The following is a 27,182-nucleotide window of genomic DNA, read 5'->3' on the forward strand; positions in this document are numbered from 1 at the left end:
TTTGTAGATGAGGCAAACTGAGGAGATTCTCTGGAGTCAAGTTTTAAAGCAATAGAACAGAGAACCAAAAGTGAGATCATTTTCTTTAAAAGCTGTAAGACTGTAATATATTTTATCCTTCCTTGCCTCAAGGCAAAGCATTATATTCTTGTTTTAGATATTCTGGAAAATACAGAAAGCCACAAAAAAAGAAATGCAATGCACCATAAGCCCATTATCCCGAGATAACCTCCATTAACATTTTGATGAAATCCAGAATCTTCCTCTCAGAAAAATCACCTGAAGGTAGTGAGGGGCAGGAATGTGCTGGAGACCGAGAGAGGGTTGAAGCATTGTCTAGGTTAGGCCTGGAAGTTCCTGGGATTAAGCGATTCTGGAAGAATGCTAGCATGAAGGGAAGGATGCGGTGTGGAGAACAGGAGGGGGAGACTGTTAGGCGAGCAGGGCCGAGGCTCAGAGGTGGGGTTGTGAAGACCAGGCTCAGGAACCTGGGCCGCCCAGGCCTGCCTTCTCACCATGGACCATGGCCATTGCTCATCTTTATCAGTGAACCCCTGAGTTCCTAGGGATGTGAGGAGTGGTCTCCTCTTCCCAGCTGAATGAGGTTGGGACATCCTGGAAGACCCTCTGGGGAGCCCTACAGCCTCACAGTGAATGCTTGACCTTCTTCTGGGGCCCGGGGGTGGCCCTGGGGATATTACCTCTCCCTCTTCAGCCAGCTGGCTTCCTAGTGGGCAGAGCCCCAGGGACAGCCTCCAGGTGTGGGCAGTGTGGTGTGGTACAGCTCTAACCCCACCATGGCAGCATTTGGGCCACTCTGAGAAACCCATCAGCAACTCTGGGTATCTTCCCAACATGCAGGACTGGGTCGCAGCCGACCAGGCCCTCCTCACCAATCCCTGGGTCCAGACCGCTCATGGGGCACATGCCCCAAGGGCCCGGACCCCATCTTGCTATTAATAACAATATTACAAGTCCACCTGGCCCTTACATAGCACTATTGAATTTACAGGACCCTTTTACACACACTGCCTCATTCGGTCCTCAGCAAGTCTTCGCAGGGACATTATTCTAATTCTGCAGATAGAGAAAATTAAGCTGAGGCAAGACAGAGTGAATTGTCTGAAGGTTGCACAGCAAGTACTAAAAACTTTCATTTATTTGGGTCTGTCACTTTGTGTTGCTCTAAAAAGGATTTAGCTAGCTCACAAGACCTATAATATGATGACAAATAAACTTAAGACAACATACAAATGTGGCAAGAGAATAAATGAAAGAAAGTCAAATGGAGTCCAGAGAGGCCACCACCCAGTACGTGTGCCCCACCATCCGAACGCTGTCCGGAGCAGACTCACACTTGCCTGGAAGCATTCTAGCAGCTATGTGAGAGGGAAGCCTAGTCACAGGGTTCTGTGTCCATGAAATAAGTATAAACCAGACGCTTGGGGAAAACAAAGCTACCCCCTGCTCCTGGGACCAGAGGGAGTAATGAACAACATCACGGGGCCAGTTCAGAGCCTGGTCTTTGAACTCCAAAACGTTATGAACACCTCTAAGCTTCAGTTTCTTCAAAGGGGGTGGAGGTAATCATAAGACCTAGTTCATGCGTTTGCTATGACATGTAAATGAGGTTCTTAAAAACACAGACCTACTAGAGAATGGACTTGAGGATATGGGGAGGGGGAAAGGTAAGCTGGGACGAAGTGAGAGCGTGGCATGGACGTATATACACTACTAAACGTAGAATAGATAGCTAGTGGGAAGCAGCCGCATAGCGCAGGGAGATCAGCTCCGTGCTTTGTGACCACCTAGAGGGGTGGGATAGGGAGAGTGGGAGGGAGGGAGACGGAAGAGGGAAGAGATATGGGGATATTTGTATATGTGTAGCTGATTCACTTTGTTATAAAGCAGAAACTAACACATCATTGTAAAGCAATTATACTCCAGTAAAGATGTTAAAAAAAAAAAGATTTATAAGAACAAGTAACTGAGATAACAGACGTAAAGCCCTGACACACACTGCTTCACCAGGGCTCCAGAAGCATTAGAGGAAACCAGAACACTGGCTAGTGAGGGTAGCGGATATGACCCCCGAGGACAACCTTTCAGAAAACCAAGCTGGTTTGGCACGGTGGTTGAGCGGGTGGCCCTGTGGTCCGGCTGCGTGGGTTTGAGCCACATCTCCCTCCTCTTTAGCAAAGTGGGCTGGTTAATATCTTTGTGAATATCTCTGTGCTTGCGTCCTCATCTGTAAAATATGGCCAAGAGTAACCCCTAATCTATAAACACAGAGCTCTTAGCCACGTGCCCAGCACACCGCGAGTGCTTGATGAGTGTGAGCTACGAGTGGGACCTTGAAGGCTCTTCCCTTGTAATCATCCTCACCGTGGTGGAGGTTAGCAGTCTCTGGAGTCCAGGGCTCTCGACTTGCCACTGCTGCCCCTCGGGGTCTTGTTTATTTGCATGTCCCCTGTAGCCCTTAACCCTGGCCTTCACCTGTAGGTGCTCAATTCATACATGTGGAATGAAATTGGAAAGTGAAAGAAGGGGATTCCAAAGTGGTCTAGGGGTTAAAAAAACTCCATCTAGCATCAACTGGGCCGCCCAGGCTTTCAAAACCTCTGTTTTTTGATCTGTAAAACGAGAAGGGAACTTTGTAATATCCAAAGACCCTTGAGCTCTTATACTGATTATCACAGAGAGGTCTTTACTCTCAAACTGCTAATTGCAGAAGTTGCAGAAGGTGCTTGGCTAGGAATTCTATAAAGAGATCCACTTCCCACCCTAGTCTCTAAGAAGGGCGTGGGCCAAAACAGAGTGGCGGGTGCTCTGCAGAGCCGTGGGGTGCGTGGTTGGCGGTGAACGCAGGTCCCGGAATCTGTGATTTCGCATTGCCTGGCCTGGCAGGAAGGGGCCCGGATCAGCCTGAGAAAGGCCTACCTCCTTGAGGACAGGTGGCCTCACTGCTGCAGACAGGAGATGGTGCTATCTGGCGTGAGAGCAGAGGCAGGTGGAGGTGGGGTGAAAGGAGGAGCTGAGAGAGGACGTCAAGGAAAGCCGGGCTGCAACTTGCGTAAGGAGCCTGAGAGGTGGGCCTGAGAGATGGGGGTGTCCAGGGAGCAGCAGGCCCCCGGTCAGTAGCAGTCACCACAACAGGAGTAGCGGGAACCCTGGGGATGCCCAGCATGAGGGGCTGAGGCTGGGCCGGGCCAGGAGTACGGCTGTGGGGTATGGCCTTGCCTTAATGCCAGGCTGGCCTCTTCCTGAACCTGGGGGCTGTCCAGGCTCATTCAGTGCCAAGAGGCAGTCCCTCCGGGAGAGGGAAGGAAGGATTTGAAAGAACGTCCGCTCTGGAGCTCAGGCAGCACTAGCCGTGGCTCTGGTACCCGGCAGTCAGGAACACTGATTGCACGAAACCTCTCTTCCCCACCCCCGGGGCCGCCTCCCAGCCTGAGCCTCACTCTTTGTTTCTGCCACTCTGCACTTGGTGCCTGGAAGAGAGGAAATAACCATTAGTGTCACCTGCTCCCCAGTGGGAGACATTAGCTGGCTCTGGCAGAGCATGTGGCCTATAATTTTTGGAGGAGTTACAATAACGGAGCTAATTTGGTGTTTCATCATCATGCTTCTGGGTGAGCAGAGGGGGAAGGGAGGCCCTGGGCCTGGTGCAGAACAATCTCCCGGCACAGAGCTCTGTGCTGCCTTGTGCAGCTTTAGCGGTCCTGGAGCCACGCTCCCTCCTCCCTTGCCCTCCTCTTCCACCAGCAGCTTCTCCTTCCAGAGGTGGATTGTCAGAACGCAGCTTGGAGACTCCTGAGGCCAAGCCCAGCCCGAGGCAGCGCCACAGCAGGACAGAGCAGCAAGGGGTCTGGGCGTTTGAGGAAGTGTGTGAAGAGCCTGCTCTGCACTAGACCCCCCGTGCGAGCGGTTTAAGTGCACACATTCGTTCATCTTCACGGTTAAGCCCATTTTACAGATGAGAAGGTGAGGCCATCTGGTACAACGCTTTCATTTTACAGCTGAGGAAACCGCAGCTCAGGGAGGCCCAATGACGCACCCTAGATCCCTCGGCCAACCGTCAGCAGAGCTGAGATTTGAACCTAGGCCTCCTGGCTCTAAGTTCAATGTTACCCCTAAGTTTATCCTGTTGCTGGGGACACCTGAGCTGGTGCCTGGAGCCCAAGAAGACCCACAGGTGTCCTTCCCTAACCCCACTTATTGAAGATGCTTCTGGGTGGGGAAGCCCAGGGCTGGGAGGAAAGAATGAGGCAGGCTGCTAGCCAGCACAGCTTCCCATGGGCCTTGAAGTCAGGAGCTGTGGCCTCTGAAACCCAGGCCAGAAGATGTCCTCGTTCCCAGCCTCTACCCAGGGACGTGCCCAGGGCAGCTGCCCCTCTTCCTCTTCCTGACTCAGATGTCCACAGAGCACACCTGGCCCCTCAGCCCACCAGGTGGGCTTTGGATAGCACATCCATTGGGCGCAGGGCCACCGCCTGCCCCAATATGGCAGGAGAATGATTGTATGCTCGCTGCACATAAATTTTGATTTTTCTACTAGCAGCTGGCAAAGTCCTCCCTGTGGTTTCCTCCTATGCCTCCAAATCAGGGGCTTAGAGCAGCTGCCCAATAGGAAACCACCTTGAGGATGGCTGATGCTCATTGTCAGAGAGGGTTAGACAAGTTCAATGGCGTTCACGGTTATGCAGCTGGAATGGAGTAGAGTAGGGATTTGAACCCTGGGTTCTGCCCCAAACCCCATGCATCCCCCACTGGGGCTGTTTTGTAGCAGAACTGTGATGCCCTCCCCTCTGGTTGGATGAAGAGCCGAGACCTCAGCTTCCCACCAACCCCCCAGCTGAGAGTTCTTTGTTGATGACTACTGTGGGTCTGGATGAGGGCCACTGAAGTGCCTGGAAACTTGAGAAGCCCAAGGACACTGGACTTCCCAGCTTTGGAGAAGGGAAGGAAGTCAAAACTGATACTGTCTTCAAGACTGTGAAGGCATAATGTCTGCGTTATGATGAAACAGCAGGTGGGAACTAGGAGGGAAGGGTGTAAGTAACCTGGGAGGCACTGGGTTGCACGTCAAGGAGAACTTCCTGAGTTCCAGGATGATGGAACACTGCGAAAAGTGTGAGTGAGATGTCTTTTAAAAAGGCCTCATTTGTTGAGTTTAATGTGGTCCTGCTTGGAAGCTAGGATTGGATGAGTTGACCAGTCACTCGTGGTCTCTTGCTGCCTAGTGGCATATGGAGCTGTCTTGCTCTGATCCACGAAGATCCCACCCCAAGGGAGTGAATCCCAAGAAATGATGCTTGCAACCCTCCCAGGAGGCCCACAGGGACTGCAGACCATTCCCTCGCCCCACCTTAAGACCTGAGGAAGCCAGAAAACAAAAGTGAGGAAAATAACTCCAACTCTGCAGGACACAGAGGGAAACACTTTACCTGCCCAAAATTTCTTCATGAAGGGTTTCCTCCTCCCAGACCTGGTGTCTGCACCCCAGAGAAGTTCAGGTGGGAAGATCCGTGCAGAGAGAGCACAGGGTCCTTCCACTGCTGGCCTGGCTTCCTCCTCTCCCAATCTTCTTGCATGAGGCAGTGTCCACTGGAGCAACTTAGCACTGGGTGAGATGATGACATATAGGTGCATTTCATGAGGAATGGCTGACTGAGGATGCCGGCACTGGCTGGTTGAAGTGAGCAGGAGATGGGTCCCCTCACATCACACACTGGTACCCTTTCAAGAGGAAGCAGACTGGGGCAGCCAGAGAGAAGCAATGACTCTGAGTCTCAGAGCCTTCCTCTTTAGCGCTTCTTGCTTCCAGAATACTGAAAAATTTTGCTTTCAAAACCCACATGGGAGGGACTTCCCTGGTGATGCAGTGGTTAAGAATCCCCCTGCCAATGCAGGGCACACGGGTTCAAGCCCTGGTCCGGGAAGATCTCACATGCCACGGAGCAGCTGGGCCCATGCACCACAACTACAGAGCCTGCGCTCTAGAGCCTGTGAGCCACAACTACGGAGGCCACATGCCACAACTACTGAAGCCCGTGCGCCTAGAGCCCGTGCTTCTCAACAAGAGAAGCCACCGAGATGAGAAGTCCGCACACCGCAACAGAGTAGCCCCTGCTTGCCGCAACTAGAGAAAGCCCGCACGCAGCAACAAAGACCCAACGCAGCCAAAAATAAACAAATAAATTTATTAAAGAAAAAAATAAACCTGCACGTGTCCTTAGCCCACCTGATCCTCAATAACCAGGAGCAGAAGGTAGGTGGAGTGGAGCACAGTTCCAGAGGAGGCTGGGTGGCATGAAGGAGGAGAACAAGGCCTCAGAGTCAGCAGATGGGAGTCCAAATCCGGACCTGGTCGATCACTCTGAGACCCTAGGTGATTACTTAACTTCTGTGATCCTCAATATGGCAATAATTGTGGGTTCCTGCCAGGAATGTTGCATGAACAAAATGAATTAGGTACAGTATGATAAGTACCCAGCATGGTCTCTACAAACAAACAGATGCTGCATATCTGTCAGTCCCCTTCTCTCTTGACTTTGGCTTTGATCATGAAAATAAGGAGACAAAGTGGAAGCAACGTCAAAATCCCGGCCAGAGTGTGCGTGGTCAATTGGTTCTTCTAACTCCGCAAGGCAATGGTTCTCAGCCCCTAAGACTTCCCGACAGGGCTTGTTAAAATATGGAGTGCCAGGTCCCACCCCCTGTGAGGGTGGGCCCAATAATTTGCATTTCTGGCAAGTTCCAAGTTCTGCTGCTGTGTCAGACCTTTCTAGAGCGCCATCCAGTTTTCTTAAACCACCTAGATTTGGGTGAGGCCCCTTCTTGCTAAAACGCAGCTCTGCGGCGTGCCTGAGGCGCGTAGGGAAGAAGTGGCGGGTGACAGGGAGCAAGCGCTCCAGGTGGGTCAGCGTGGCTTTGATCCATCGGAACTTTGTTTGCACCTGAAAAAGGAGAAGAGGCCCTTCTATGATCCTAACTTTTGCTTGGCAACACTGATATTGAAGGACTTTCGTCATACTCCACGTCACAGAGGCTCTAATAGGGTCTTGTCCAGGGCAGCCTCGGAATCTCCTCGTTGGCCTTACGTTACAAACTGAGCATATAGAAGAATCACCTGGGAAGCCTGTCAATCATTCGCACACGTAGGTCCCACCCTCCGAGATCCTGACTCTGTAGACCTGGGGCGCAGCTCAGGAGTCAAGTCCCCACCTCCCCAAGTGAGTCCAACTCAGGAGACCTCCAGACCACACCCTGAGCAACAACTTATGAGGCTCCACCCTGAGCTGTCACCCACATGGACACTGCCGGCCAGACCCAAGGCTGAGGTTATGCAAGGGCCCACACCCGTCCTTTTCACCGCCTTCTAACCAGGTGCACCTCACGAAGCTGAGTTGCTCATTAATTCAACAAATATTGGTGAGCCTGTGTTATTTATTTGCCAGGCACTGTGCTCAGTCCTGGGAATATAGTGGTGAGTAAAATATGGGACAGGGACCAGGGTAAGGTAAGCAAGGCACCGAGAGGGCAGAATGTATGGAAGCATTCGCTCCTGGAGGCATGCGTGAGTGAAGCTAAGAATAAGGGCCTCCACCGCCTTTGCTTTTGCACCCTGGGCACTTTGGTTTACTCTGCCCTAGTCCTGGACCTGCTAAAACAGATCCAGTCCCTGTCCTTTGGGAACACACAGTCTAGAGCAGGGGCTGTGGCTTTGGAGGAAGCAGCCTGAAGGATGAGAGGACACCTGCCATGTGAAGAGTTGTGAAAAGAATGATCAAGCAGAGGGAGATGAATGTGCAAAGTCCCGGGGGCACAGTTGAGGAGCTGAAAGAGGCTGAGGCGCTAATGCGTAGTGAGGAGGGCTGAGGCAGGGGGAGGGGGAAGTGTTGGGCCCTGATCATGTAGGGCCCTGTAGGTCTTGGGAGGGGTTTTTGGCTTTTATTCTACCACAGGGGGAAGCCACTGGAGGGTTTCAAACAGAGGAGTGACGTGGTCCATCTTACAGTTTTGGAAGTGCTTTCTGGCTGCTGTACGGAAAGTGGGGCAGGAGAACAAAGGGAAGCAGGGGGCCTGTTAGGAGGCTGTGGCATGTGAGCAAATGAGAGGGGATTTTGCCCTCTGTGTGGCACTGGAGGTGGAGAGAGGTGGGTAGACTCAAGATTGAATTGAGAAAGAATTGACAGGGCTTGGTATTGAACTAAATGCAAAGGAGCAAGGCGGGCAGGCATCAATGACGAGGTCTTGTTTCTGCCTGGAGAAACTGGATGGATGGAGGGGCCATTTCCTGAGTTGGAGAAAACGAGAGGAAAATGTAATGACATGACAGAAGCAGCTCAGAGTTCACCCTGAGCATCTGAGAAGTTTGAATTTCTGTGAGATGTCCAGGATGGGATGTCATGTTGGACATACAAGGCTGGAGTCTAGAGGAGAGGTCGGTGAAGACGCCATAAATTCGGGGGTCACGAGCATGGAGATGGGTGTTAACGTTGTGGGTGAGTGAGGAGAGAATGAGCGTTTAGAACCCACTGCTTAGCGGTAGGGATGGGAAGAGGATCCAGCAGGGACTGGAAGGTAGCTGCAGAGGTGGGAGGAGAACTAAACGAAGAGAATGCTTTAAGAGCAGCATAGGCAACTCCATGAAAGGCTGCAAAGAGGGTCTTCGGAGAACAGCCTCATCACAGCAAGACCCAGAGGTCTGGAGCATCTGGAGACAGGTGAAAACCTAAACCTTCAGGTCAGCAAAGATATGAAGAAGCTAAAGCCCCCATCACTGGTGGTTCAAGCACGTGCCCTCGTCTGGCACCAAAGCCCTGCCTGTTGGCATCCCCGGGGCCCTTGTTTGCAGAAATGTTCCTCCGCTGTCCCAGGAGACTTGCCCCACTGGGACCAGGGCAGCTTCCCTCCTGCTGAGAGCCCTGTGGCCACAGCCCTGCTCGGGCAGAGAGCAGATCACTCACCGCTGAGCTGCCCGCCCTTTCCGGGGGAAACTGACACAGTTGTTTGACAGCCACGCAGCAGGACGACTTGAGGCAAGAAATGAAGACAGATTCTCATCATTAAGTTCATTAACGTGCCATTAACTCCTCTCTGTCATTAGTGAAGATGCCCGTGGATGGACCAGAGAGGAGATGAAGTCCTCGACCCTGGCCTCTCACAGAGAAAAGCACCCATGGTGCAGACTTTTCCACTTGACCAGGCATTGCCTCCATCTCTTCTAGAACTTCCCCAAACTCTGCTCTCCTCAGACTCCTTCCAGCCCCTCATAGCTCCTCTCCCTCTCTACCCACTTTTTTTTTTAAGTCATTAGGAAGAGATCTGTACCTCCCAGTGTGTGATTCTGACTCATGGATATTTGCCCAAAAGTAATGGTGCATGTGAAATGCTAAACCTCTTTTCAAGGGCAGGTTCATGAAGGAGAGGCTGTGAAAAAGTTTCCTAAATAAAACCATCCGTTTCCCTGAAGATGTTCAGAGAGAGAAACATTTGTCTCCCACTGATGTGCTGTAGTGTCTCAAGGGGTCCCCCGGGACCAAACCCCACCGCGAGGGTCTCCCTCACCTCCCCGCTCCCTGTGAGCTGGAGGGCCTCCTTCTCCATGGGCCGGGCCGGGTCCCAGGCTTTCAGTGTCCACAACACAGGCTGCAGCCGGAGTGTATGGAGTTCGTTTAAGGCGCCTCCATTCCGCTAGATCATTTATTGATAACGCTGCAATGCCCTTGGGGCAGAAAACACTTGAGAGAAAAAGCAGGCATGGAAGTCAGAAGAAATAGAAGCTGCCCCAGCTCCCAGCAGGGAGCCCAGGCAGCACAGCAAACACAGCCCACCCTTCTGCCCCGGCCACCCCCAGCGCTGGGCATTCTCCCCAGCCCTGCAAGCCCAGGCCCGAGGGGGAGCAGGGAACAGCCCGGGGCTCACAGCCGGAGCCCTCTTCTGGGACCCGGGGAGAAGCACCCCCCCTCCGCTCCCCTCCCCCAGCAGAGAGTTGATTCAGCCATGCGGGCACGGGGCAGCCGGGGTGCCAGTCTCCGCCCTCCTCCACTGCATCCCCTTCGGCCGGTGGGTCACCAGATCCTGCTGATTTCTTCCCAGATGTGCCTTGCCGGGCTTCAAGGCGTTTGTAACTCCTGTCCCCTAGGCCATTAGACCCAGGGGCCATGGGAGACACCCCAAGTCAGACCAGAGGAGTGAGAGGAGGTGACCCAAGAGGAGGGAACAGGACAGCTGGGCTGGAAAGAGGAGTGTTGTCCAGGACAGTCAGAGGGAGGGAGAGGTTATTTCAGGCAGTGGAAAGAACAGGGTGAAGACACGAAGGTACAAAAGAACCTGGAGGGTTTGGGAGGGGCAGTTATAGAGAGGCAGGATGCTGTAGTGCCTGAAACTGGGGGCTCTCGAGCCTGGCTGCCTGGGGTCACATCCCAGCTCTGCCTCGTAGTAGCTGTGGGCTGGGCCAGAGGCACAGCCTCACTGCACATCAGGGTCCCCGTGGAGAAAATGCAGATAACCGTAGGCTTTTGTGAAATTTATATGGCTCGGTACATATGAGCACTTAGGACAGGACAGCCCATAATAGGGCACCAGGACCAGAATGGTTGGCAAGAAAGGCAAGGGCCAAATCATGAAGAATCCTGAGTGCCCCATGATGCTGTGGGTAAGGGGTTTTCAAGCTGACTCCTGGAAGCTCCAGGGAGGGGCTGAAGGTAGGAGCTCTGGGTGCTTTGTCTCTAAGCCACTTTTCATCCGTTGTATATATTTGGACTTCTAACAATGTTTCATTTGAAGAAGGGTTTTCCAGTTACAAAACAGGTATGGAATGGGGAGCCACTGAAGGATTCTGAGCAGGAGAACGACCCCCTGTTTATAGCAAGGAGGATAGATCAGAGGGGTCGGGGGGGAGGGAGTCAGAAAGCTGGGAGGTCCAGGCAAGAGTTGGTGCAGGTCAGAGCTAAGGCAGTGCAGGCGGGAGGGGAAGAGAGGGCCTCGGAGTCTGCGGACCCTTAGGTGGCAGAACAGCATGGCGGGGTAACTGACTGGGTGTGGAGGCTGCAGGAGGGCAAGGAAGCTGGGATCCTTCTGGCATCCACTCTTCCCCCGGCCATTCATTTTCTGCAAGCCTGCTGAGGTCCTGCTTTCCAGAGAGGAGAAAATGCAAACATCTTTCAGGGCCTCTGAAACCTGGGCCTGTCTCCCTAACTCGGGGCTCCCCAGCACAGTGCCTGTCAGCCACTCCCGTGGTGGTCCTCACTGTTCCCTCCTGGCAGGCCACCTCCCCACCCCTTCAGGTCAGACCAGCTTCCCGACCCCTCTGTCTAAACTGCCCCTCCCCCACCCCGCCATTCACTACCCTCTGTCCCAGCCCTGGTTCACCCAGCGCCTTTGGATACTCTCTTGCTTACTTTATTTTTGTCTCCCTCCTCCAGAATATAAGATCCTGGAGGGCTGGGACTCCGTCTGTCTCACCACTACTGTCTCCTCGTATTTGGGAACCTTTAGCAAGCGGGTGACGAATGAATGACACACGTGAAGATGGTCTCTGGTGTGGCGGTCTGGGTGGAGGGTGGTGCGGTGGGCTGAGAGGGAAATGGGGCAGAAGATACCTGCAGGGTCAAGGGCAAGCTGCTAGGTGTGGGCCCTGAGGCAGACACGGTGGGCCCTGCCCCGTTCACAGCCTTGTCTGGGCTCCTGTTGCCCACCCTGCGTCCACGTTGCCCTCTAGCCACGTGGGACCTCCGCGCCTGCCCCCTGTGTCTTTATGCACCCGCTGACCCCCTGCCTGGAATGTGCTTGCTTGTTTCTTCTGCCGTCAGCTCCTTTCACTCACCTCACCGGATCCTACCAAGCATCACCCCCTCTGGGAAGCCTACCCTGAAATCCCCCTTAGAGTTTATTCTTCCCTCCTCTACCTCCTACATCTGTCCACACTTCTCTTACAGTGCTCACTGATCAAGCCAGATACCACTGCTTACCCACGTGCCTTTCTCTCCCCTGCCCCTGCACCAAGACTGTGAACTCTTGATAACAATAGTCATTATAGTTATAATAATTATAATAGCAGCTAATGCTTCCTGAGTGCTTACTCTGTGCCAGGCGCTATGCTAAGCGCTTTACACAAATTACCTCATTTAATCTTAACAGTCCTAAGAGGCAGATACTGTTATTAGCCCCATTTCACAGATTAGAAAACCAAGACCGTGAGAGGATTAAAGTAAGCCGCACTCCTCATAAATGTCAGGCTGGAACCTGGACCCAGATCGGCCTGACCCCAGATCCATAGGTTCAACCATTCCTTCATCAAGCCAGTATTTCCTGAGCTCTTACTGTGAATCAGGCCCTGGGCTAGACGTGGGGGTTGATGATGAGTAACACCAAACCCTATCCCTGCTCCCAAAGAACCCACCATCTAATGAGGTCACAGCATTCATCATATAACCCCACAATCAATGTAAAGGTTACGGTCGTGGTGTGGGCTCTGAAGAGGCCTGGGGGGCTGTGGGAGCAGTCCCGGCATCCAGCCTCCACATCTGATTCACCTCTAACCCCGCTTCCAAGCCCCAGGCCTACACAGAGGCTCACTGGCCATTTCTTTACCCATTGGAGGCAAACTTGCTTCCACCCCATCTCTCTTCCAGCCCCCCAGCCCCAGGGTAACTTAACAGCACTTTCTGCCTAGTGCTTCAGAGATCCTTTTACTCTCCTGTGGCTTTTCTGAAAGTGTAGCGGATGCTTCTCTGCTGTTGATGGGAAATTCAGGCAAGCCACTTAATGATTAAGAGACTAGAAGTGTTCTCTAAGAGATGGGGAAGCATCGTTCTTGTTTCGCTCAGCCTGGATTCCCAAGAGGGATGCTGAGGCATTGACGCCGCTCATTGCCTATGTAGGAGGAGGAAGGCTAGCCCTGGAGAAGAACAAAAAACACTTGGGGGGCATTAGGAACGGAAGGAATGAGTGTCTTTGAATTTCAAAACAAAGTTGCTAGATACCTTGAGGTGGGTAATAAACAGACACCAGTTAAGCATCCTTGGGCCATCTCAACTGATGATGCCTGACAATGGATTTTCCAGTTTGAATGCTTGGTTTTTATGGCTGGCAGGGACCTTAAGCCTACAACATCTAGTGCAACGCCCTCATTTTTACAGACCGAAGCCCAGAGATGTGAAATGATGAGCCCGACATCTCTGGGCTAGTGAGTGGTGGAGGGACTAACGCCTCCACAAGCAGTGACTTGTGGTTCACTGCTCTTTCCGGGACAGTCCACGGATAGGAATTTTTTTTCTATGCCTACGGCTGTGTGAGTGCATCAAGGAGAGAGAAGTGCTTTAATGAGCTGTTGCAGATGGGCAGCTGGGGACAGCAAAGGCAGTGTGGTGCAATAGATGGGCCTTTACAAATCTTCCTGCCCAGACACCTGGATACTGCAGCCAGGGGAGAGTGCTACCATAACGGGCGACAATGTAGCTGGACAGGCTATATGCATGTAAGGACAGACTGCTCCAGGAGCCGACATCCTGGCTGAAGGCCTACCCCCTGCAAGCATTAGCCAAGACGCTTACCAGCTGCTACTGGGCTCAGACCCACGCTGTCAGCCCCTGGGTTAGCAGTCGAGAGGGGCAACTTGGATTCTGCTGCTTTCTGGACAGCAGTGACCTCCCCAGCACCAGGGAGCTCATTACCAGCCAGGGGCCCTATGGCGGCCTCCCCTGACAGAGGGTGAAGATGAAAGCAATAAGACGCTGGCTGTTCTGCGGCCCCTGGTCACCCCTGGTTTTATTAAAGCCAAAGTCGCAAACATCCCTAATGAGGATAAAAGGCTGGCAAGGTGCACAGAATCTGGGGCTGAAACCCCCTGAGAAAGGGGGTGGTGCTGAGAGAACCCAGGAAGGCCGCCCATGGGGTCAAGCTGGGCCTGGCTTTGCAGAGAGGAAGGTGGCGACCAGGAGATGCTGACTCTGTTTGCTTAGCTCCATCTATTTACTCAGAAGTAACCCATTTATTTTCCTTTATCAAATAACCCGTCCTCTCCTGCCTGCGTGTGCAGGGGAATTACACCCCCCTTGATCCACGGAGCCAAGAGCAGCTATCTTGGCATCAGGTCCAGCGAGGCCCAGTCACCCACAGCAGAAGGTCCTGGACTGGGCTTCGGGCCCCCCGGCCCCCGTTTCCTCTCTGCGTCCAAGTCGTAGGGGGATAGTGGCTCACTCCCTTTGCCTGTCTGGGCCCAACGATGGAGGGTGGAGCTCACTATTCAGTGCAGGGACCAGGATGGGGGTGGGGGTTCCAAACCTGGCTGCAGACTCAGCACCACGAGTGCCCCCCAGCTGCCACAGTTCTACCACAAAAGGAGGGGGCCCGCTGGGTCGGTGCTCTCCCTAGAGGGAGCCGTCCTTGAGGGCAGCCCATAGCACCCCCGATGATTCCGTTCACCCCGAGGGATCTCCCACATCCCCAGGCAAGTCTCCCGAGCTCACAAACCAATCAGCTCAGACTCCTGCGACAAGACAGCCTTCGAAGCCTCCAGAGTAGCCGTGTGGGGAAAGGGTGACAGCAGCCTTTTGTTCACCCCCCTCACAGGGGGGCCCTAGGAGCTTCCAGATTCCTCACCAGGGCCCTAACGTGATCCGGGCGTGTGTGTAGCTCCTCTTGTACTGTCGGGCACCCCTGAAGCCCAGCAGATGTAAAGCAAAGCCCCTGCCCCTAAGGGGCCTCCAGTCCCTGGACGGCATGGGAGGGCCCAGCTGCAGCGAGGCAGGGACTCCGTAACACGTGTGAGCAGCTCAGGGACAGAAAGTGCTGCAGGGGTGTAGGGGAGATATGCTCTGTGTGGGCTGGACCCTGGGCGAGGGTCCCTGTGAGGGGCATGGCCCTGGGCCCTACGAGATGCATGGGATTGTCCAAGCAAAGATAAGAGGAGGAGGCATGTTGGCCAAAGGGACCAAAGATATACCAGCCAGTTGGAGCAGAGGGTTGGCATAGAGGAACAGAGAGAAATAATCAGGTGAGGAGGGAAGACAGGACCCAGTTGTTGAGGGTTCGGAATGCAAGCTGGGAAGATGGGCCTTGACTCCAGGAGCCGAACAAGGGGAGACACTGAGAGCGTGCAAGCAGCCGCGCTGGCCTAGGAAAGGCTTAACTTCACCAAATAGTCATTTCCTCCTGTGTGCAGTAGGGATACTAAGATCACCTACCTCACAGGGCTGTGGTGCGACTCGACGGAGATAATTTAGTAGAGGATTTGGCGCCTGGTACGCATGCAATAACCTTGGTTCTTATTCCTGTTATTGCGTCTGAAAGGGTTTCTCTGAGTCTGGGCAGGATTGGAGAGTTACAAGGAAATAAAGGGAGCTGGGGGCCTCCTTGTACCTCGGTGCCCCCGCCAGAGATGGAACATTCAGCCAGGTGCACTGCTGACCCGACCCCTGCTGCGTGAGGGGACAGTCATACACCCACAGCACCTGTCATGGGCCACTTCCTGTGTCTCCCTGAGGGAGAGGGAGATCCTGGTGCCTTCTTTAATTGGTTACACCCCACTAAACATGGTGCCTCTAGCAGGTTCTCGGCAAATACAAACAGAAGAACAGGTGAAGTTGTGGTCTAAGGTCTAGAGGAGCCAGGGTTACCTTGAGGTGCTCCCTAGGTGGGCTGGGAGGGCGTTGCTCTCCTAAGGGTCGGAGTCCAGCTGTGTCTCCCACCAGCCACGCAAGCCTGGTCAGGACTTTACACCCAAGTTCAAACACTGAATTCTTCTCTGTGAGATGGAGGGAATAATGGCAATGCACCCTGCCTTGCACGGTGGCTGTGAGCCTCAGAGGTGGAGCTGCCCGTCACAGAAGAGCTTCGTGGGGGCACAGGAGCTTGTGGGTGTTGGTCTTGGCTCTTGTGCTGGGGTGGGGGGGTGGGGGTAGCTCTCTCTACGCTGTGTCCAGCTCTGCCCCAGCCAGACACCACCCTTCCACCCCTCACATCCACCCCCAATACCCCCGCCCCCTCCACCTCTTCACCCAGGGAGCCAGGAGGATTCACCTGCTACTCCTGGGATTTGATTCACCAGTGGGTTAAAAAAGGACAAATCCTGGGCTAGGGAAAGGGTGGGTATCAGTGCCACCTAGGGGAGAGCATCGAGACCACAGGCTCTGGAAGGGGTGGTGGGTTATTCTCCAGGTGAGGCCAAGTATCAGGGGTCTCTTGGAGTCCCCAGTAGAGGGTGTTTCTCTGTGAGGAGAAGGGACAAGAAACTTGGAGCCACCCTTGACTGCGCTTTTTCTCAAAAGTCACCTCCTCCAGGAGGCCTCCCCAGCTACCCTGTCTAAAATTTCAACAAATATAGCCTCACCCATGAGCATTTCATATCCTGTTTCCCTGCCTTATTTTTTTCTCCTTGATCCTTTTTACCAGCTTACTTGCCATCTTTCTTGTCCTTTGTCCTATTAAAATGTAAGCTCCGTTAGAGCAGCGATTTTTGTCTATTTTGTTCTTTTCCATATATCCAGTACCCAGAGCAACACCTGGCATATAGCAGGTGCTCAATTACTACTTGTTGACTGACTGAATGAGTGAACAAATGGATATCTGCATCTGAAATCAGAGCCAGCCCAAACCCCGACCTCCTCTTCTTCTACCCTGGGTCTGGGAGATTTAAGAGGGGAAACACCTCCATGTCTTGGAGCCCCACGTCAGCCTCAGAGCCCGAGGGAGAGGTTTTGCAGTGACAGCACCCTCCTCCACCAGGCGTGGCACAGGAAGAGAAGGCAGTCCAGCGGGGTGCTGTTTAATTCAACAGCTGGACACGCTTACCATCTTTGACATTTTCCTATTCCCTGTTGCTCAGAAACTTCCTAGGATTGGGATCCCTGGTCATGACGATTCTAGGGGCAGGAGAGGCAGCAGAGCGTGTGCTCCATGCTGGGTTCACTTCTGAAGCATGACCACATTTAAGGACAAAGCGGATCCAAGACCTGGCACAAACTTGGAATGACGCGTGTACGTCTTCTTGGTCAGCACCATATCCTGGGCAGGTCCTGATTCCCCGTGCTTCCACACTGAAGCCTGGAAGTTGGAGTGCTAGATGTGTTTCGGGAGAGGCAAGGAAGCTGCCAAAGCAGAGGGACTCACAAAGAATGACTGAGCTGAGAGCTAGAACCAGATGTGTGGGGAGAGGGGACCCCTGATGGCCAGAGTGGGTCTTGTACAGAATACTGTCATGACCCCAGGCCAGGCAGGGTGGGGAGTCAAGGGGTCCAGTGACGGAGAAGGGTAAGTTGGAGAATAGGGCTGGGCCCCAGAAGGCCTGGTGGTCTGGAGGCTGCAGCCAAAGGGCATAGGTAGGGCAGGTGAGGCCAAAGCAGGAGGGGGAGGACAAGGACCAGAGTCTGATCAGAGCTCAGAAGGAATACTGAAGGGGACAAATTCTGCTGAAGACCCAGCGTTGTTATCATTGCCTTTTATACCCAGTTACTCTCAGCATGGAGGCCAGAACGTCAGGCCTTAAAGACATAGCACTCTCCCTCAGAGAGCCTTCTCCTGGGCTCCGGAGCAGCCCTGCAGCTGCACTGGAGCTGTGTGCCCCTCATCTGCCCTCTTGTCTGCTTCTTTGCAGGAAAGCGTGGATTTGGGAGAGATCATGTTCTCCCTCTGCTACCTGCCCACAGCAGGCAGGCTCACCCTCACTGTGATCAAATGTCGGAACCTCAAGGCGATGGACATCACAGGCTACTCAGGTACCTCTCCTACCCGAGTGCTTGCCAAGTGGCCTGCCAGCAGCCTAGATATTAGGATGTGGGAAGATGTTCAGAGAGAAGGGGGAAGAATTGTCAGTATTCTTCGAACAGGAGCACAGCCCTGCAGGCAAATGGTCTGGCTTTGAATTCCAGTTCTGCCCCTTCCTTGTGGTGTAATGCTACGGTTTCCTGATCTGGGAAAAAAAAAAACAAAAAACTTAACAGGTTGCTTTAAGGATAAACGAGTTAATTCAAGTAAATGCTTAGAAATGTGCCAGATACATAATAAGCAGTCAGTAGATATTGGCTATTACTATCATTCTTTCTCTCTGAGGATGGAGAGAAGCAGCAGCAAATAAATAGGTGGAAAAAATTAAGGAACATCTTTCTAGTTTGTGTGAGGCCTCAGGACTTCCAAGGGTTATGTCTCAGGACTCAGGACTTCCAAGGGTTATGTCTCAGGACTCAGGACTTCCAAGGGTTATGTCTCAGGACTCAGGACTTCCAAGGGTTATGTCAGGTTTGAGTGTCTTAAGTTTTTGTAGGTCCACGCAGCGATGGCAGCCCTGCAGACTGAGTCAAAGGAACAGAGGCGCTGAAAAGCAGAGTGCGCTTGTATTTGAGGTTTTCCTGCAGGGCTCTGGGCCTCTGTCTCAGCACCAGGAGAGCTGCTAGGTACAGCAGGAGAAAGAAGTCCTGTTCTAGTAACCGAGGAGATGCTGGTTTGGATGCAGCCTCAGAGCCTGCAGGCTGGACCCGGCGTCAGAGGTTTGACCCTTTTCCACGATTCTGCAAGTCATTGTCAGAGAAGGTTTTTGAGTTTTGATATAACAGAGGAGTCCCAGGAGCCTCCTTCCCCGTGTCGGCTCAAGTTAGCCCAAGGGATGGGGTAGAGCGTCCCAGAGAGCCGGCACGTAGAACCGCCTGGGCTGCACTTAGTAGCAAATGCAGGGAAAGGCTTGGTTTGTTTCCCTAGACCCCTACCCAAGAGGCTCTTCTGGAGATCCCAGTTAGCGATATAAATCCACTCCACAGGTGCCTCTGAACTTGGCTGGGAGTATATGGAAGAGTTTTCCTTTTACTCATTAATTATTTCCTTAGTGTAATCACAGTTGCCATAAAGAGGTGACCGGTCTAGCTGAAAACATCTGGGCCCAGGCCCAACCTGGTGCATTTGGAAGAAGATGAGATATTAGGCCTTGAAATATGAGGTTTCAGGGAAGGGTGGTCAAGAAACGCTGAAGTAAGGTGTATCTGTGGTGGCTTTGAATCCCTCAGAGCCTCTGCTCCCAGCCCGCACTGTCTCTCTGCAACACTCATACCTTCCAGGCCAAAAGCTGCCCCAGATAGCGCCTGACCCAATGCCTCTAGCACCTGCCCTGACGCCTCTCCTTCCACTGAAGCTACCACCACACATCAGGATGTGGTGAGGAGCTTAAAGAACCTCTTCCGACACGTGCAAAGCTCTTAGGCAGAGCAAGCTGGCTTCCTCCAAAAATACAACCAACGTAGATTGCATTTTAATATCAAAATAAGTGTGTGCAGGGACAGAAATTCACTGAGGACGCTCAAGACTGCTGAAGGAAATAGGATTTTGCTACCCAAGTCCCCACACTATCTTCTCTGGTGTAATTAAATTGATGTGCTAGAGAGAGAGCTTACAGCGAAGCGGCCAAGGCAATCGTAAAGGCTGTTCCACATCAGAGGGTTGGGGGTGAGAGACTTTTCTCACGCTAAGTTCTAACCTCCCTCTCATGATTGCCTCTCTTTTCTACCTGGGTTTGGAATCTGGTATTAAATCTCAGCTTGATTCTGAAAATTCAGGGGTCCTCTTTTTGCTAGGGATTTCTATTTTGTTCATTGAGGTAAGCAAGTGTCTGGGACAGTTCATGGAACACACTAAGCATTGAATAAGTATGTATTGAAGGATGAATGAATGAATGAATTTATAGGCTAAAGAACTTTGTGGGGACACACCTGCCAGGGGCTTCTCAAACTAGATCTCCTGTTTTGGAGGATAAGTTTGAGGTTGCCTTCAGCCCGGACTGCTTTGATGTTGGACTAAACTAGGGAGTGGATGTTCTTGGTTCTTGCCTGTTCTTGATTTATATGACTTTGACCTCTAAAACCAAGGATCTTCCTATTCTCCTCGATCTAAACTAGTCGTGAGTCAATTCTTTAAGCCTATCCACCAGAACCATGACAATAAAAAATAATACAAAATAATAATAAGGATCAGTATACCCCAAAGGGATGGTGAGTGAGTGAACACACCCATCTCTGCCACATCTGGTCTTACTGCTTTGAGTCTAGTGGTTACAAATGTAAACTTTGGAGTCAGAGCTAAGTTGAAATCTTAGGCAAGTTTCTTAATCTCTCAAACCTCAATTTCCCTATGTAGAAGAGGGGGATGATGAATATTTTATAGGGTTGACATGAAGTTTAACTGACATGATATGTGTAAATCTCTTAGCGTGGTGCCTGACACATACTGCATGCTGAATTATGATGGCCCGCATGACAAGGAGACTGAAACACACGGCTGGTCGTTGTGCCCCCTCCCTCAGCTGCATAAACATCATTGGCTGCTGGAGAGGAAAGGGCCTCAAAGGTCGTCTGGAGCCAGCATTCCATTAGAAGCACAGGCTTCTGCCCTAGAGCAAACACCCTAAGGAAGAGTCCTCTCTCTGCTTAGCCTCTTGATGATGGTGAGAGCATGGGTTCCTTCAAGGGAAACACCCACTGAATTTTATAAATTAGATACGCCTCATACGAGCGAATAGAGGTGGGGAAGGAAGCTGAGAATCTCCCAGCTAATCATCAGGCATTTGCCTAGTGGCCCGTGGGACAGGTGGCTCTGTCACATCTTTCCAAGCCTGGCGACATGGAGGTTTGCTCCGCTGTGGCTGTGTGTGGAAATAGGCATGGCAGGGGATGAGGCAGCACTTGGGCAGCCTCAAGCCTGAAGACGCTTTCCAAGGCAATGTTCACACTTCAGGAGCATAGAGGTTGCCAAGTTCACAACAGGTCTCGGAGGTAGCTATCCCACCCATCTGCTTGGACCTCAACACGGTCCGGGGCGTATCCGTAGAGAATGGAGCCTGCGGACACGAGAAAGCTATCTCACAGCAGTTCTAGGAACTCCTCCTTCCTTTTTACTAAACATCCTCCTGAGAGAGAACCCTTGCAAATGGGTCGTCAGAGACAGCCGGGTGATTAAACACCTCATGGTCTCCCCAGGTACCCCATAAACCCAAGTGCCCCCATGGCTAAGGCACAGCTGCTGCTGTCACGTTGGTGAGTCCGTAGCACATGTGGGCATCTACAGAACTACCTTTAAGGCTTGAGTTTCTGATCCCATGTCACAGGTCTCTGTAGCCTCCCCAAAGCTGTGCACCCCTTCTGCCACCTGAACAATTCCCCAGGGAGCATGAGCGCCTCGTTGGGTACTTGGGTGCCCAGGAGATAGAGCCATACGCCTGTGAATGAGGAGCTGGGAGCGGCTGCTTGGTCCGCACCTCCTGACAGAGTCACAGGGCAAGCAGGTGTCTCAGCACATCAGTGTCTCAAAAGCTGTTATTACCTGTGTGTTGCCCTCCCGTTTCTTGAGTTGTGCAGCATAAATAACAGTTATGACGGTGACTGAGACACCTGAGCGATGAGATACAATCGGTGTCACTTCACTTGGAGGAGTAGAAAATTTCAGGGTAGGAAGCTGACCATGAAATACCCATTCAGAAAACTAAAGAAGAGACAAGGATGGGAGGCGCGTGGGAGGTCAGTAAAAAGACATCTCCTCGAGGGCTGGAGAGATTCCAAGATCCCACTGAGAGATGAAATGGCAGCCGGCCACCCTGAGTCCCAGGAGGCTGCCTCCCTCAGTCCCCCGGCCACGGCCCCCTCCTCCTCCACTGCCCAGAGTGGGCACAAACAGCTTCCGGGGAGGCAGAGAGCAGGGCTCCTACCCCCTCCCTGATGCCAGATGGAAATGAGCTTGATGGGACAATGAGACCCATAATCCTGTCCTCAGGTAGGGAGGACCGGACAAGCATCGTGACTGTCGCTGTTCATTTACTCTGTCTCATTGCTACTCCTTGGGTGTCATCGATTCTATTTTTACCCACTTTATGCTTTGGTTAATAATGCTGACAAGACCCCCCAGAGAAAAGGCTGCAAGTAGGTGAAAGGACAGAGTGCCTTTGTTTAGCTTCCCCACCCTTTGGAGCCAGCCAGCCAACCATAGCGTTGAGATTTCGTGAACTGCATACCCACGGGCGAGTATCCTGTCTGATGTGGGGCCAGCTTCCCCATTAGTGGAAGTCCGTTAAGTACTCTGCTAAGAAGCCTGAGGTCACCAAAGACTCTGTGTTTATTAAGCACAGAGCATCTGCAGAGACAGGTGTGCTACCTAAATACAAGGTGGTTTAATTATTTTAACAACCCACTGATACCATCTGAGAATAACAGTAGGTCTGGGGCTTCCATCCTTCTGCTGCACAGGATGTTTAAGGACATCTGTTTAACAGGCTCCCTTCCCTTCTCACTGCCCCCATTGGCACAGATCCGTACGTCAAAGTGTCCCTGCTTTGTGACGGGCGGAGACTGAAGAAGAAGAAAACCACCATAAAGAAGAACACCCTCAACCCCGTCTACAACGAGGCCATCATCTTTGACATTCCCCCGGAGAACATGGATCAAGTCAGTCTGCTCATCTCGGTCATGGACTATGATCGGTAGGTACCAGGTCCCTGAGGGCCACGCTTCCCTGCCCCTCGTCCCCACCTCAGTGCAGCACAGGGCTCTCGGACCTTGGACCTTGTGGTTCATGGCTCAGACACTCATTGGTCTCAAATCTGGCTCCACCCAAGGAGGGTACAGGAGTTTGAGGAAAAGCATGGCTTCCCCGCCAAAGTAGAAGCTCAAGCTTCACTTCCCAATGGCTCATTTCCATCAGGGGCTGCCCCACCCATCAATTTCCCTGAATTCACCCCCGACTATTCCCATTCCTCCATCTGGCATCTGTCCTTTAGAATCCCGCCCACCCCCCTCCCCCCGTCCTCTCCATTTCCACTGCTGCTACCACTCCCACTTGGGGATGTCTGTGCAGCCCTCCTAGCTGACCCCTGCCTCCATCACTTCCTGCCTCAACCCAGCCAACATACCAAGGCACACCTTCCTAAAAGACCACTTTGTTCCTGGGCCTGCCCCTCTCAAGAACCATCAGTAGCTCCTGCTGTCTGGACAAGCTCTTCCCCTGGACTCTCGAGACCTTCCAGATCTGGACCCAGCATATCCATCCAACTTGATTTCCCCCACCTTGTATGTGTTTCTTCTCCACCACTTTCCAAATCCTGCCTCCCCGTCAAGGCTGGCTCAAACACATTCTCCAACTACGTCAGCCACTGTGACTCCTTCTCTCCAGGTGTCACTTTCACTGAAGGAGAAAAAAAACATGCAGTAAAGCCTCAATCCAGGATCTTTAGCACAAGTTCCCAGACATAGTAGATGCTTGGTGAACAAATATGAGTGATGATTGATGTTCTTACTGAGCGAATAAATCACATCACAGCCGCTAGGTATGGAGAAATGGTACTCAGAGCAGGTTGATTTATTTCCCAATAGCGCTAATGTCTCAAGTGCTCGCTGAGTCAAATAAAGGAAGAGACTTAAACTCTCCCACTCCCCAAAGTCAGGCCATCTGCCCACCATTCCTGAGATTCCAAACAAGTTGAGAACCTTTTGCTCATCTGTCTGTCTGTGTCCAATGTCCGCCCAAGGAGGCTGGGCAGTATTTCACCGCCGCCGGCACCCTGAGGGCCTGCCAAGCATCCGTTTACAGAGCTCAGTATTCTGAGTTAGACCTGGGGGGCTGAGACCGAGACCGCGGGACTCCCCTTTCTGAGAGCATGTCTGGCCACCGATGCCGGGCCCTTTGTTTCTCCCTTAGAGTGGGCCACAACGAGATCATAGGAGTCTGTCGTGTGGGGATCAGTGCCGAAGGCCTGGGCAGGGACCACTGGAACGAGATGCTGGCATACCCGCGGAAGCCCATCGCACATTGGCACTCCTTGGTGGAGGTAAAGAAATCCTTCAGAGAGGTGGGTGAGGTCACGCTTGGCCCTTGGCATGTTTGCTGCATGGCAGCGTGGGCTGGAGAATGGCAGTTGGCTGCCGTGAGACCTCGCCTTTGTGGGTCCTTGGGGGGCACTGGTGGGGGGGGGCATACACGCTTCTCACCCAGGGTGTAACAGGCAGAAAGGGAAGATGGTGGGAAACTGCTTGACAAAAAGCCTTTGATGTTGAGTATATTGAAAGTGACACTGAGTTCAAAACAGAAAAGAAAAACTTGGAGGAAGCCTTCCCGGCAGCTCACTGTGCCAGGCCCGGAATGCTTCCACGAAGTCCCTGAGCCAAGTCAGTCCCTTCAGAGAGAGCCCCAAGAGGGTGAGATCAGAACTTGGCAAGAAATTCTACCCCTGTCGAAGCAGTAAGTTCCCTGAGGCTCTAGCCAGACAGTCCTGGGGCAGTTCTCGCCACGTGGATGGAGCTGGCCAGAGAGAGGATCCTACCCTCGTGAACGTTGCTTCTCCCCGTTGTTGGAGAAGAGAGTGTGGCTTCAAGGTGGCCCAGTTTCCAGCCGGATCCTAACAGAGACGTAATGGACACAGCACTGCCTGGGAGTCCCGAGACTTGGGCTCCAGCCCTGGACCTTTCCAACTTGCAGCATAATCTTGAGCTAGTTATTGGTCTCTCAGCTGCAAAGAAAATGTTCCTTCCAGTGACACAAGCCTGCCCCACCTCCACCAAACAGCACCAATTTAAGATCCTGCCGTTCATCACCTTGGTGGTCCTCTGGCCGGCTTTTTCTTAAATGGTGTGGGACATGGGGGTAGCCAAGCAAGTTTTAAACCTCATCTTATTACTTCCACCCATATCCTAGAAAGCCAGGTGATCATTCACTCATTTTAATAGGTTTCCAGCCAGGGAGTCTAGAGAGTTGTATAAAAATTGGAAAATCTACTAATAAAAAAATAAGCCACGTGGCCCCTCAGCTTAAAAACAGCGTAACCCCTTCCCCGTGTTCTATGACACAGAAAAGGTGTGGGCAGCAAACCCAGAGGATCTGCCGTCTCCTCTTCCCTCTCAGGGTGGTCAAGCCTGCTGGCCAGCAGCGCGAGGCTTCACATTTCTGTCTGGTGTTTGCCTTGATTTTACCACAGCTGTGGAGCTTTAATGAGTGACGCCAGTCCCTCAGCTCCTGGGCTCCCCTTTCTTCCAGAAGGCCCTCTCCGCAGGGTGTGGGTGAGGTACACGCAACCAGCCTGCACCTACACAGGAGGCAGCCAGTGGGCCTCCAGCACCTCACCGACTGCAGGGCTGATTCAGTCTAGAGAGGGGGTGTGGCACCCCTCCTTTTAAAATCCTTTGCAGATATTTAAGGATAGAATAAGTATACTAAAACGTTCAGGATGGCGTGGGGCAGGGGCAAGGAATGGGAGCTGAGAGGCCTCTGATGGGCTGCAGGGCCTCAGGCACCTCACTGCCCCACCTGGTCTTCAGTTTCCTGGTTGGTAAAATGAGGGGGGTGGGCTCCTCCCATCTCAGCTTTTCTAGGAAACTCTGGCCCAAAATGACAGGACGACAGGTGGCAGGTGAGCCCACATCTTGCATCGCCTTTCTGACCTTGAAGCTGCAATAATCCATTGCTGTTACCTGGTTAGTCTGGCCACACAGACTGGAGTAACCAGCCAACAGTGGCTGGAGATGGGGCTGAGGTGCAGGGTAGCACAGAGGGGCTGGGGCTCAGCCCCAGCATCGCTTCCCATGACGAATACCACCTAATTAAGCCCAATAATTGATTTCAAGTCCTGTTGCTTTGAGAACTCCAACTCACTGGTCCAGACTACAAAAGAAAGATAAAGTAGAACCAAGCCCTTGAAAATGAATATTTGATAAGACAGAAAAGGGAAAGTAACAGTATATGGAAAACGGAAAGAGAATAAATTGATTCATATCCTTTGGGTTTACTTTTTTCTTGACCTCGCACACCGAGTTCCCGAGACTTTCCCTTCCCCCACTCCCTGGCCTTCCATGTTCTGCTCAGCTGATCATTTCTCTGTGTGAAGAAGCTGAAAATGACATTCATCTTGGCAACTTAGGGTTTCTTCAGTACAAATTTGTAAAAATGTGTACCTGCACTTTTTAGCATCCATAGTTTAAGTACCTTTATAGAGATGCATCTAAAAACCACTAGGGTGATATTAAGTACACCCTCTTTGTGTTCATGTGATGCATTGTACTTGAACATTTATCATCTCAATCATCCTTAGAGCTCCTGCCTTCTTTTTGGTCCTGTTCTGGACACTGAGCAAGAACCTTGCTCTTGGAGCTTGTTTCTCCCGTTTGTATAATACATACAAAACTCTTATTCTCCCCCTCCTGGGAAGATAAATGGCATCATATCTAGAAAGCACTATGTTTATATTCCACCTTTCTTAGAGGAGTTTCAAGTGCTGTGATCATTTCTTTTTTTTTTTTTTTCTTTTGCGGTACGCGGGCCTCTCACTGTTCTGGCCTCTCCCGTTGCGGAGCACAGGCTCCGGACGCGCAGGCTCAGCGGCCATGGCTCACGGGCCCAGCCACTCCGCGGCATGTGGGATCTTCCCGGACAAGGGCATGAACCCATGTTCCCTGCATCGGCAGGCAGACTCTCAACCACTGCGCCACCAGGGAAGCCCTCATTTCTTTTTTATTAACGAGAACAGAGGGCACCATACTGGCTTGTTTGTTTGGAGTTTTAAAATTAGGTTGAAGGAACAAATTAACTGAAAAGGTATTTTTCCCTGCTGGGGTTTTTTCATGAATAAAAATTGATTAAGCCACAGTGAGCATCCTTCCCCAGCAGAGGCTGTGGCCTCTTTCCTCTCAGCACTCCTGCCCAATGCTACGTGCTGTCGCTGTCACCACACACACAGCCCACGTTGACCAGCGATCTTCTCCAAGGCGGTTTACTATGAAGGGTCAAATTCAGATCATCTGCCAGAGATTTTATATCTCTGTTGGAATGTCACACATTTCAGAACAATAAAAGATCTCACTGGACCACAGCCGCCCTTGAATAATCATCCTCATTGGTGTCCCGGAGACCAATTCATTGCTATTTCAGAGCCACCATGATAAGCCTGCAGGAACCATTCATCTTCCCATTGTCCAGGAACCCCATCTCCTCCCTCTGTTTATCTTCACAGGAAAAATCAGGGGCTGGCAGGGGAGCCAGTGTGCCTTCTTCATGTGTCCTGGATAAACAATTATGCTCCGTGTGACTTCTCTTTGAGCTATTATATAAAGGAAAAAAGATGTACTCTGTGTAGCCGTTTCTTCTTTTCCTCCTCTGAGCTGGCCTATCAGTCGGGTTGTTTAAGAGGCATGCTTACCCAGGGGAGAAGCCAGTAATTACAA

The 27,182-nt window shown here is 52.1% G+C and overlaps 1 protein-coding gene across 2 annotated transcripts in view; it reads left to right on the plus strand.

The window, feature by feature from the left end:
- Positions 1 to 27,182, plus strand: part of SYT6 (synaptotagmin 6) — a 57,672-nt gene that overhangs the window by 28,494 nt on the left and 1,996 nt on the right. The window contains exons 4-6 of one of the 2 annotated variants that reach the window (XM_060142399.1): positions 17,603 to 17,723; positions 22,285 to 22,456; positions 23,671 to 23,821. In XM_060142399.1, coding sequence (XP_059998382.1) covers positions 17,603 to 17,723; positions 22,285 to 22,456; positions 23,671 to 23,821 — 444 coding nt within the window. The remainder of the gene's footprint in view (positions 1 to 17,602; positions 17,724 to 22,284; positions 22,457 to 23,670; positions 23,822 to 27,182) is intronic. The other variant, XM_060142400.1, reaches the window with a different exon arrangement.

The sequence above is a fragment of the Lagenorhynchus albirostris genome, chromosome 2 (assembly GCF_949774975.1).
Source record: "Lagenorhynchus albirostris chromosome 2, mLagAlb1.1, whole genome shotgun sequence".
Lineage (NCBI taxonomy): Eukaryota > Metazoa > Chordata > Mammalia > Artiodactyla > Delphinidae > Lagenorhynchus > Lagenorhynchus albirostris.